We start from the raw sequence: 13,310 nt of genomic DNA, 5'->3' as shown, positions 1-13,310 counted from the left end.
GGTACCGGTACAGAGTCAATTTGCGGGGGCACCGGTTAGTTGCGGTAATATGTACATGTAGGTAGATTTATTAAAGTGACAGAGAGTAGCAACGGTGTAAAAGAGAGAGGGGAGGGGGGTGTGCAAATAGTCTGGGTAGCCATTTGATTAGTTGTTCAGGAGTCTTATGGCTTGGGGATAGAAGCTGTTTAGAAGCCTCTTGGACCTCGACTTAGCGCTCCGGTACCGCTTGCCGTGTGGTAGCAGAGAGAACAGTCTATGACTAGGGTGTCTGGAGTCTTTGACAATTTTTAGGGCCTTCCTCTGACACCGCCTGGTATAGAGGTCCTGGATGGCAGGAAGCTTGGCCCCAGTGATGTACTGGGCCGTTCGCACTAACCTCTGTAGTGCCTTACGGTCGGAGGCCGAGCAGTTGCCATAACAGGCAGTGATGCAACCAGTCAGGATGCTCTCGATAGTGCAGCTGTAAAACCTTCTGAGAATCTGAGGACCCATGCCAAATCTTTTCATTCTCCTGAGGCGGAATATGTTCTGTTGTGCCCTCTTCACGACTGTCTTGGTGTGCTTGGACCATGTTAGTTTGTTAGTGATGTGGACACCAAGGAACTTGAAGCTCTCAACCTGCTCCACTGCAGCCCCGTCGATGAGAATGGGGGCGGGCTCGGTCGGGCTCTAGTGTGGATGTACAGAATTTATATTGTATGGCCTTATAACTTGCAAGGATTACATTTGGAGATGCAAGCCAAATTGGATGACAAGGCAAAGAGTCGCACTAAATGTAATGGGTTGTGCTCTGTAGAACGTTTAAATCATATACCCGACTTTTCCTGTTTCCTTCCATTTGTAGGCTATATGTTAAATATACCCACTGGGCACACACTGGTTGAATCAACATTGTAGCCACATCATTTCAATGAAATAATGTTGAGCCAACGTGGAATAGAAGTTAAATTGACGTCTGTGCCCAGTGGGTAGCCTCTATCGGTAGCGACCGTCAGTAATTACTACACATATTTAACTGTCAATGTAGTGTTAGTTCCCTTCAATTGGTGCTCTACATTCGTATCATTCCATTAGGCCTACATCGTTTGATTTAGTCTACTGTTATGTGTTTCCCCTGTAAACGCTGTCACGTCCTCGTGGTTGTTGCTGAGGGTCATGTCATAGTGGATGCTATTTAATGAAGGCAAAATACAAATTGTAGTTCAAATAAATCGGGACATTTAGGCTCATTATGGAGCGGGAAAAGTTAGTTTGAACTTGACGCACACACACACATATGCACACACACACACACGAGTGAATGCACACACTCTTGAACATTGATGTGCACCAAAAAAAACGAGACACAGAAAACACAAAAATATGCACAAAAATACACACAGTTTCTCTCACATGTCCACCAGACACTCCCACATATACACCACTAGCATATTGTCCGGGTGTGCTGTTGCCACGTGACGCCTTCCTGAAGAGCATAAATAGCACAAAATCTCCTAAAAATGCCTGAGAGCCCCCTCCTCCCTCTCTTTTCACTAATGCATGCTTATAGGAGCCACAGAGACAGACAACTACTGCAGTCTGATATTGACAAGGAACGCAGTCTGATAAAGCAGATAGAGGAACAGATTGCAGTCATCCCCCCCATATCCCTCTCGATCTCTCTCTCCCCTCTTGATCTCTCCCCTCTCTCCCCTCTCTCTCTCTCTCCCTCTCTCAGATACACACTAAAAGCTGGACTTCAGTCAAAGAAACACACAGCTATGGAGGAACACATTTATCTCAGTACATCTCTCTTCTTCCTGGTATGATCACTCTCTCTCTCTATCAATCTCTCAAGTAGTCCATCTCTCTGCATCCTGTTCTGATCACACTCTCTCCCTCTTTTTCTCTCTCTCTCCCTCCCTCCATCTCTCTCTCTCTCTCTGTGTCCCTCCATCTGTCCCCATCTATAGATATCCCTATAAAGTGCTCCAGGCTACATCTGTCAATCACACAGTGACATGAGTGGGAAAAACTGGTGCATGAAGCAATTATTATTCAGATCAGATCCACTTTTAGTTCCTGTGTAGATGGGCAGATTTAGCAGGGAAAGATGGAGGAGGGAGGGAAAGGGGGAAAGAGAGGGAAAGGGGCAGTGGAGATATTGGTTGTTTTGAGTATAGACAGGTGGAGGAATAGAGGGGCAGTGTGAGCAAGGCAGGAGTGAGGGGAAAAGGGGGATAAAGTGGAAAAGAAAGAATGGAGTTGGAGTGGAGATATTGGTTGCTTTGAGTATAGACAGGTGGAGAAATAGAGGGGCAGTGTGAGCAAGGCAGGAGTGAGGGGAAAAGGGGGATAAAGTGTAAAAAGAAAGAATGGAGTTGGAGTGGAGATATTGGTTGAGACAGGTGGAGGAGAAGAGAAAATGTGGTAGATGGGGAGAGGAAAGTGGGGGAAATAGGTTGGAGAGAGTGAGGTGGTGGAAAATGAGAGGAGAGAGAGATAGTGGAAGAGAAGGATGGGAGAAGGAGAGTAGGCCTTTGCAGTGATATACCTGTGCCTACACTGCCTATTTGGGAGTTCTACTTTTTTTAACGCCAACCAGTCCATAATTTTATACATCTGTGAAACAGGTGGATAGTTTTGACGCAGTGTCATAAGGCAGACACCTGAGGATATTTGAAGATGAGGTGACGTAATCTACAGTAGAGACCTGACCTGGCACACACCTTTCACGCTCCGCTCCAGAGCCCGCAGGCCTCAGAATAGCGCCCTAAACGGTGGACGGTCACGACCGAGTGCTTTATCGATAAACGGACGGCAACCTTTAAATCCAGGCAGCCACTATAACTGTGCCTTGACAACAGTTCACACTGGAATACAAACCACGAATCACTGTCACACGCGCACGCACGCACACACACAAATACACACACACAATGCCGGTGCCCAGCTTTTGAAATGGATGTTTGTCTTGAATCGATTTTCTCGCTGCCACATATTTTCGCAAGCAGCGCAGCAGCCCAGTCACAGCAATAATGCGGAGAAAAAAGCAACCTGAGATCCTGGTGTTATCTAATGTTCTGTGAATGACATTTAAAAAATCTGACAGTCACTTAAAAATCTAACAAGCCTACAAAAAAAGGCACTGCTCAGTGACTGTGTCTCGGGATTTCAAATGAATGGCGCATGTCCCCAAGTGATTTGCACTCATAACTTTTACATGAGCATGACCGGTTAGGGATTATCCCACTAAAAACTCACCAAAGTTTGCTGATACTGGAGCGACCGATTCTCGGCCTTGTCCTTTGCCGGCATCGTCTCAATATCCTCATCCATATGATTTATCAACGGTCCGCATTAATTTGTCACTCAATTTCCTTGCCTTTATACAGCTATAGCCTTCTACACATGTGTAGTGTAGCAAGTTATTATCATAGCCTAAGCCGCCGCTGCTACTGAAGAACTAGTGCGATCTATTCCAGATGAGTAGCCGCATATGCGGGTTGTTTCAACGCTGCCTCCCTCCTCCACATGTTGGTACAGTCGGTCCCAGCGGAGTTCGAAGGGAGCAGAGTGGATGTTTTGTGTTTTGCGGGGGTGGTGCAGGGTCCAAGCACAATGAGCTTACAATTATGTTTTGTATTCGTTCCAATAGCTCTTATCTGTTTCTCCTTGAATCTATCCTTCGGCGCACCGGTGTTCTTTTGTCTGCAGGTGAGAACTGATGAGTCATAATTTGGTAATAATAGTCTACCCACACTTGTTTAAAGTAAAATAAACTAAAGCAGCCTAGGCTACAGTTTATAAGGGACAGTTTCACATAACTCATGAGTACTCTGGGAGCAAAATTCCCTATGGCACAGATCCAGGATAATCTTAACCAAATACTATAACCATACATCATGTGCTGAAGAAAAACACTAAACTGAGCTTAAATCATAGTCAAAAAGCAATATCGTCCTACCTCAGGTCAAGAGTGCCTAATTTTGGCTCAGTTAATTAAGATGTAATTGATTTCATGATCAACTAACCATGTATAAGGGACTCTTGAATATATGTAACTGTGACTTCCTGGATAAAGATTAGCCCAATATTTTACAGCATTAGACATGTCCATTAAAAGCAAATTATTATTAGCCGTGAGCAAATTAATCCAGAATAGACTTAATCATGCATGGACAATCAAACTGGCTGATGGAACTACTAACTACAGTATCTGGGAAAAGCAACAAAGACATCTAAACTGGCCTACGGGAATACATTTTTGTGCCCTTCACTATTAGAAAAATAGGTTCTGGATAGGACCAAACAGGGTTATATGCTTGCTTCATATACGGCACTCCTAAAGGTTTTTGTAGGGTTATTTGATCAGAACCCCAGGGGTTCTTGTTCACTGAACCAAAATTGTTTCCATATAAGGTTCTATATGGAACCAATGTCGGTTCTATACAGAACTTTAAGGGACGCCATACATGAAGCAAGCATATAACCCTTTTTGGTTCTATACAGAACACATTATTCTAAGAATGTAATACAGCACAGACATTCAGCACCATGGACAGCACCATGGTCTAAGCGTTCAAAACAGAAGACAGTTGATTGCTGATTTCAGCACCACAGCCACTGAACAGCGCCCAGCACAAAGTACACAGCTCATGATGAAGATTCAAGACAACTGAGGCTAGTTTTGTGAGGCTGGGTCAAGTAGACATGTTATTGTTCCCATGCCCCTTTCCCTTGAACTTAGATAGGCAATATAATGTAAGACTGTTGCAATACTGCTCTCAAGACTACAACACCCACAGAGAGTACAGCACCACTGGAGCAGATTAAAGTCGAGTGCCTTGCTCAAGGGCACAATGGAAGAAGATAACACCGAGGATGCCCACCACATTTCCCCCGTTGCTAGCCCGCCTCTCTAACCTCTAGGCTACCTTCAGTGCTGCCCTGTATGGAAGAGCTCTCACAGAAAACATGAACCACTTATCTCTCTGGAGAACGGCAGAAAGAATGGAACATGCTCTCTCTTCTGGACAGTTGTCCTTGCTGAGAACGGCTTCCACATACAGTGCATTCAGTGCATTCATACAGTGCATTCAGAAAGTATTCACACTCCTTGACTTTTCCACGTTTTGTTACATTATAGCCTTATTCAATTAAAAAAAAAAATATATATATATTCCTCATCAATCTACACACAATACCCCATAATGACGAAGCAAAAAATGTTTTTTCGACATTTCTGCAAATTTATTTAAAGTAAAAAACTGAAATATCACATTGACATAAGTATTCAGACCCTTTACTCAGTACTTTGTTGAAACACCTTTGGCAGCGATTACAGCCTTAAGTCTTCTAGGGTATGACTGAAAAGATTTGGCATGGGTCTTCAGATCCTCAAAAGGTTCTACAGCTGCACCAGAGAGCATCCTGACTGGTTGCATCACTGCATGGTATGGCAACTGCTCAGCATCCGACCGCAAGGCAATACTACGGGTAGTGCGAACGGCCCAGTACATCACTGGGGCCAAGCTTCCTGCCATCCAGGACCTCTATACCAGGTGGTGTCAGAGGAAGGCCCTAAAAATTGTCAAAGACTCCAGCCACCCCAGTCATAGACTGTTCTCTCTGCTACCGCATGGCAAGCGGTACCGGAGCGCTAAGTCGAGGTCCAAGAGGCTTCTAAACAGCTTCTATCCCCAAGCCATAAGACTCCTGAACATCTAGTCAAATGGCTACCCAGACTATTTGCATTGCCCCCCCCCCCCTCCCCTCTCCACACCACTGCCACTCTCTGTTGTCATCTATGCATAGTCTCTTTAATAACTCTACCTACATGTACATACTACCTCAACTAACCGGTGCCACCGCACATTGACTCTGTACCGGCACCCCCCTGTATATATTGTTATTTTTTACTGCTGCTCTTTAATTACTTGTTACCTTTATCCATATTTTTTAAAACTGCACTGTCGGTTAGGGGCTCGTAAGTAAGCATTTCACTGTAAGGTCTACACCTGTTGTATTCGGCGCATGTGACTAATACAATTTGATTTGATTTGATGACGCTACAAGCTTGGCACACCTGTATTTGGGGAGTTTGTCCCATTCTTCTCTGCAGATCCTCTCAAGCACTATCAGGTTGGATGGGGAGCGTCGCTGCACAGCTATTTTCAGGTCTTTCCAGAGATGTTCAATTGGGTTTCCAGTCCGGGCTCTGGCTGGGCCACTCAAGGACATTCAGAGACTTGTCCCGAAGCCACTCCTGTGTTGTCTTGGCTGTGTGCTTAGGGTCGTTGTCCTGTACAAAGGAGAACCTTCTCCCTAGTCTGAGATCCTGAGCGCTCTGGAGCAGGTTTTCATCAAGGATCTCTCTGTACTTTCTCTGTTCATCTTTCCCTTGATCTTGACTAGTCTCCCAGTCCCTGCCACTGAAAAACCTCCCCACAGCATGATGCTGCCACCACCATGCTTCACCGTAGGGATGGTGCCAGGTTTCCTCCAGACGTGACGCTTGGCATTCAGGCCAAAGAGATCAATCTTGGTTTCATCAGACCAGAGAATCTTGTTTTTCTTGATCTGAGAGTCCTTTAGGTGCCTTTTGGCAAACTCCAAGCGGGCTGTCATGTGGCGTTTACTGAGGAGTTGCTTCCGTCCATTTAAGAATGATGTCATTATGGGGTATTGTGTGTAGATTTATGAGGGAAAATCATAATTTTATCCATTTCAGAATAAGGCTGTAAAGTAACACAATGTGGAAAAAGGGAAGGGATCTGAATACTTTGCAAATGCACTGTGTACTCATTACTCATTGTAAGCCTATGATATACACTGGAGGCTGTATAGCCGCATTCAAGTGACATGCACAGCCCATGGCTTCCCCTGATACTTAAAGCTACACTTTAGCCAGTACACACTGCATGTGTGGTATAGATTTTATCTCACCTCAGATGAGCAATGTTCGGGTCTCACTTGACTGACAAACCATGGCCTATAAACAAAAGCATCACTCAGATGCATAGCAGCCATACAGATCACACAGCTATGCTTTTGAGTGATCAGGGAAAAGAAGACAGTGCAATCCCAATAACAGCATATGGAAGCAGTGTCTTTACACAGTGGATTACTGGGGAATAGGGATAGATAAATTTGCTGGTTACCCAGACTCCTTGCTCCGCCCAAACGCTACGCCATGCCCATGGACGTTAGTTTCTTCTCCGCATTGAGTCTGGATCTGAGTGCCTTTCAACGAATGTGAAGACATTCAGGGCCATCTGATTGGTCCAGAAACTGATGGGTTGGGCCGGAGCCAGAACACACGTGGGTAAAGCCACGGTTTTAAAACTCGTAACTGGCTGTCATACTCTGATTGGTTAGAGATGATCCAATTGCTGATGACTTTGTTTAGTACAACACCCATCTTGCTCTCGTCACCACAAACGACTTCAATGATGGCAGTCTCAGACTAAAGTATGTAGTGAACGACAGAGCAGCGAAAGAATTTAGTGTGAGTCGTCAGGCTAATAGAGAGCTGCTTGGGGGACCATGGGTGGAACAAGAGCCCTCAGCTCTGTTACACCTAATAAAGGCACTGTAATTAAAATGGATTGTAGACTAGAGCTGCAAATGCTGGTTGCTATGCAGGGACATAAAGTACTAGCCCATTGAGTCCATACATTGTTTTGAATCACAGAGTAAAGCTACAGCATCGATTTACAGTACTGCTTTGCATAAGTCATCCTCCATCATCACAGTCAGTGAGTCAATCAGAGGGAAAAGAGACTGCAAGACAGATCACTGAACGGAGCTCCATGACATGAGGACATTGTGAAGAGACATTTGCTAATTTAGTGGCAAGTTTCAAGACATTCAACAATTCTCATATGAGCTTCCCTTATTGAATCTTCTTCTGAGGCCAGCTGTGCCCCAAGGGCAGAAATGTAATGTGACTAGTTAAGTTTAAGCAAGACATGCGATTGGTTAAGGTTAGGGTTAGGGGTTGGGTTATGTTTAGGGAAGAAATGTGAGGAGGGGGAAGGGGTACTAATCTAACATATGGAATTGTTTCAGGATGGTCATACCATGGATCATTTAGCTATTTGATTTAGAATTGTAGGACCCCTTCAGGTATAAAAAAATATATATATTAAAACTATTTGATAAAATATTGAATTTGGCCTTTACTACCAAAGCCCATAGAAACGCATTGAATAACACATTCATAAACGGCAATAAAAGCCAGTCAAATGATAAATCATAAGAAATAAGGTTTTGAAGTGTCTGTCCTATATCTAGGAGATATAAGAAAGCTCAAGAAATATTATAGTTTTTTTGGACACATATTTAACCCCTTATTTTTGTTTGCACAAAACTACCTCCATACTTCCATTCGTTTGAATGGGTTACCTTCAGACGGGTCCTGTGACTTTTGTAGGGGTCGTAGAACAAAACGAAGAACACTGTTCGGACTCTACAGACGCTTTTGTGAGAAGGCTGATTTTCGGACGTCTGATGTTCTGACAAACACAGCTGTAGCTTGACCACCTTCCATCGCAGATGTGGAAGGCCGACATAGGTGGATGTGGTAAATTGAGACGCAGCCCATGATATCTCTAGCTTAAACTGACCCATTTTGATGGGGATTCTTTTTATTATGTTACTTAGATTGACGCACGGGTGCTCTTAAGGATTTCAGACCTGGGTTCAAATACATGTGTATTTGAATATCTGATACACAGCCCAAAACAAATACTTTTATTTGAGTTTTTGAATGGTTAAATAGTTTTTTCTAATACTTATTTCAAATACTATTTTCAAATGCCTGGGTTAAATGCATGGCAGTGTATTTGAGTCAGTGTATTTGAGTATTTCCAAATATATTTAAATATTCAACTACTTGTCTTTTCAAATAAAATATATCTGAACGCTTGCTTTGACTGTACTGTATGTGAAAGTATTTGAGATATTTCAAATAGTATTTGAACCCAGGTCTGTGCGAAAGTTCAGTCATGAAATGTGATTGGTTAAATTTAGGCAAGTAATTCCAAATGATTAAGTTTAGGGTTAGGGTAAGAGTTGGGGTTGTGCCCTGCAACCTTGGATGTGGTGCCCTGCAACCTACCACCAACCTTCCACCTATGAGCTCTGCCCACTGACTGTTGAGCTTTCAACCAATCACATTAGTTTTGCCCTGGAGGCAGAACTGCCCTTAGAACAAGATAGAATACAGAAAACTACAATCTGCTTCACGCATACCCCATAATCAAAACCGACTTTGGAAACTTTTGAAGATACAACAATGACCTTTCCCTCACCCACTCTGTAGCCTACAAAACTGGGCAATTGATCACTGAATTTGTTTCCATATGAATATTACATGTTGTGTTGTGCTGTGTTGTGCTAATTTGCCATTTCGCTCCAGGCCTTTAGGACCTTGGAGTATCAGTGGCTCTCATCGTACACAGGATGAAAAGACTGAATTCCCCTGAGAGAAAGAGCCTCTGATTGGCTGACAGAAGAATTCCGCTGCAGTGATGAGGCTGTTGATAGGCTGTTGGCATGGTAATGGAACTGGCTCATGGTAATGGAACAACAAAATCATAGGCCAACACACACACACACATTCACAAATATGCAGAAACGTGCACACATAATCCAAGCCATATTTATTTCGACATAGGCTCAAACTGTGGCAACACAAACATATCATTTTCTTATCAGTGAGAAAGAGGAGTTATTACGTTTGTTTGGTCTCTCTCTGCAATATCTATTGTTGTAGGTGTGCTTCTGCTTTGAATACCATGCAAGTACTACTGTGGCTGTGTCTTTGAGCAGCTGTATTGTCGTTCCTACAGTAGTGAAACTAGGTGCTCTGCAGTCCCAAGCACCAACACACTGACCCAGTTCAACCTTCAGTCTCAACAGGAACAATCCGGAATAAATACACACCTGTGGAGTTTATTTTGGCACCCCACGATGGGAACAAATTATTCATAAATGGTATGACCTACAGAGATGAATCTGAGAGTAGAGTGTGTGTGTGTGTGTGTGTGTGTGTCTCTGTGCATCAGGTGTGTGTGTGTGTGTGTGTGTGTGTGTGTGTGTGTGTGTGTGTGTGTGTGTGTGTGTGTGTGTGTGTGTGTGTGTGTGTGTGTGTGTGTGTGTGTGTGTGTGTGTGTGTGTGTTGCAGGTGTGCTCTTCAGCATTGAGGTAACGTCTACGTTCTTTGCGGTGAGGAACTACTGGAGGGGCTTCACATGTACGTGGAGGAGGAGGGTGGACAAGTACCAGTCAGGGAACTGAAGAGAGTCATTTTAGGATTTCCAAGTGGGTCAAACCATTTAAAGAAACCTAAATAAAATCTGCAGACTGGATCATACTCTCTCGATGACGTCATCGCAATTTTTCTCATAGACTGCATGTCAATGAGTGGATTCAATGTCAAAATATGACATACAGGTCTTAGAAGTAGAAACACTTTATTATTATTAAACGTTACAGAAACGACATAAAGGAAAGTCCTCTGAGCGAATAAAATAGCCGTTCGCCGTGCGCGTAAATTTCAAGATGAACCGCAGCAATGAGAGACCTTATAAGGACCTTGAGCCCTGACGACGACTTGATGCGGAAAGTGGAATAGGATACATAACCACCTGTACCTCTTCTCCTAACAAGTTTCGGTGTCTAGATAAAGGATGCCAATAGATATATAGCCCAATGTCACTACATTGAACATGATTTCATTTTTTGCAATAAAAACATGTTAAAGCCTACGGGATACAGACAATTCAATGTGACTCTGATTCAATAACCAATTTATTTTCCCTCGAGCATGAACACATTGCCGAAGTTCAATTGATACTCTATAGATAGGCTACCTGATGAAAACAAGAGGGGAATAGTGACAAAATAATTTGACCCGTTGTTGTCGTCGTCACCGGGGAAAGACAGGACACCGGCGGCGGTATGGGTGCATGATGGACTTGAGGTTGCCGAGGACTCATTCATACTCACATTTCCCTCGTCCGGCAGTTCGGTTCCTTCGGTGTGTTTATCCTCTTCGAGGCTACGATCCCTAACCGTCAGCTGCGCCCCTCCATCCTTCGTGTAACAGAGTGAATAAAAATGAGGAATATCTCTGCGCGTTCCGTGCATAAACTCCAACTTCCAAGCTTACTTTCCCCCTTGATCAGTGGTCCATCCACAAGCAGAGGCGCTCCACTCCAATCTCCTGTCTCATTCACTCTTCTGCACCTCGGGTAAACGTGAAAACTGGTGGCCTGTTGCTGATGCCTTGATTGGTTGTGCGCACACAGCACCTCAAACTTCTGAACACTGCTGCGTTCATCCGCGTCGATGCGCATGCATTCAGACAGCAGCTGGCCCCGGAGCGACAGCAGAGCTACCCGGTCAAATGTGAGTGTGTGACTGTGACCGTCATTTTTTGCCAAAATATTTATTATATAAATAAAGCTGCAATAGGCTTTCCCGCGGGGCTCGAGCTGTATCGGCAGCGGGGTAGGCTACCGGGTGTTCGTGATGCAATGCGGGTTCTGTCAGTGCCACGTTTCCCCCTTATCTCCTTGTGAAGAAAGTCCAGACGTGGTTGCCATTACCGTGAGCTGGTGGCGCATTCGTCTTAATTAACAAGCGCCGTTCGAGGTGTCTGCAGATAGATAAAGGCATGGAGGGAGTATCACTATCACTGTCTGGCCGTGTGCAACCTGTGACGGGTGTGCACTCAACACTCTCTCAACACTTCACACAAAGCCGGCCATACAGCCTATGCACAAACAGTGCACACTCATTTTCTCTCTCTCTCTCACACACACACACACACACACACACACACACACACACACACACACACACACACACACACACACACACACACACACACACACACACACACACACACACACACACACACACACACACACACATGCTTTCAGTTAATATGGGGTGCAATACGTCTCGAAGTATCATTCTACTGGCTGGCTTGATTGTCCACAAATACGGGGATCAATCAACGTCCACCCTGAGATTTTGCTATTCCCTCCTATCGAATTGTATCATCACTGCCTCTCACAGCTGCGACCCGTGGGCATTCGAGTAGCACCCGGTGAAAGATTGAATCCGAGGTGATGACTAACACTTGTTGTTCTCTTCTGTTCCTGAAATATAAATACACAGAGTAGACCTAATGGTTGGCTACTGAGCTATAAAAGCATCAGCAGGACCGCCACCGGTGTGTGTTGCATTGTGCCATTCAAATTCAAGTATGGATAATTCATGAAATCTTGAATTCACCTTGCCACGAAGAACACTGGAACAGTCAAGTATTCTCGAGAAAAGACTTAACATTATTCTAATGATAATCCAGATAATTAGCCCTACACCCTTTTCAAACACATATAGCCTAGTGGGATTAATATTCATCACATTTTTATTAGTTGCCTATTATTTATGATAGCCCTTGCAGGTAAAAATGTTCACCGTGAGCCTATCAATGTCATCTTGTAAGTCTCATTCAGTGGCGACCCATCATTCAGGGCAGGTGGGGTAGAGCCTGTTTTGAGCCCCACATTTTTAGTCTAAGATTAAGGGTCTCTTTTCCTAGTTTAAAATTAACATTCAACGTTGGCCATGCTGTTGATGAAGCATGATTTGTGCTGCGCTCAAAACAACTGTAAACTCTGAACTGCAAAATCTGACATTAGTTAGTTCAAGACAACTGGGAACCCGGGATAATACGTTTTGAACTTTCATCCAACTCGGAATTGTAAATCTGGAACTCGGTCCTCTTTCTAGAGCTATGACCTGAAGATCAATGACGTCATCATGAGTTTACCTTTTTGTTTTTTGAGTTCCCAATTGTCTTGAAAGCACCATAAATCCAGAGAATGGCAGACTTTGATGACAAAGTTTGATGACAAAATTTGCCCACGAAGGCCCGCCGCGGCACCTTCCTGTTCAAATGAGCACAGCACAACAAGGTGAGTCCAACAATTTCTTGTATGCTGCTGCATAAATTATGTAATATGCCAGGGAGATATGTATACTGTAGCTAAGAAAGTAATACTAAGTGTATGTTTTATAGTAAGCTTTTAGTAGCCCATGTGCCTCACCCTAATAATTTAGCCTATTTTCACCTCTTAATTTTGCCTACTGTTCTGACTTGGTGGTGCACATGTAGTCTATAACCTGTTTTAGAGAAATGTAATCATCAAATATTGTAAGAGCTTTCATTGTCTGCTTATATGCCTCCTTTATTTATCCTCCGGTTCTGACTTGATGTACAGGGAGAACACTGTAAGAACGGCCCA

At 43.9% G+C, this 13,310-nt stretch overlaps 1 protein-coding gene across 3 annotated transcripts in view; it reads right to left on the bottom strand.

Annotated features, from left to right (window-relative positions):
- The window catches only part of LOC139550919 (chloride channel protein 2-like), a 62,840-nt gene extending 50,153 nt beyond the window's left edge, over nucleotides 1-12,687 (bottom strand). For all 3 annotated transcript variants that reach the window (XM_071362188.1, XM_071362186.1, XM_071362187.1), the window contains exon 1: nucleotides 10,999-12,687. In XM_071362188.1, the coding sequence (XP_071218289.1) occupies nucleotides 10,999-11,139 (141 nt within the window). In that variant the 5' untranslated portion in view covers nucleotides 11,140-12,687. The remainder of the gene's footprint in view (nucleotides 1-10,998) is intronic.
- Nucleotides 12,688-13,310: the final 623 nt, after the last annotated feature.

The sequence above is a fragment of the Salvelinus alpinus genome, chromosome 23 (assembly GCF_045679555.1).
Source record: "Salvelinus alpinus chromosome 23, SLU_Salpinus.1, whole genome shotgun sequence".
Taxonomy (NCBI): domain Eukaryota; kingdom Metazoa; phylum Chordata; class Actinopteri; order Salmoniformes; family Salmonidae; genus Salvelinus; species Salvelinus alpinus.
Note: the sequence above shows the minus strand (reverse complement) of the source record. Positions and strands in the feature narration are given on the sequence as shown.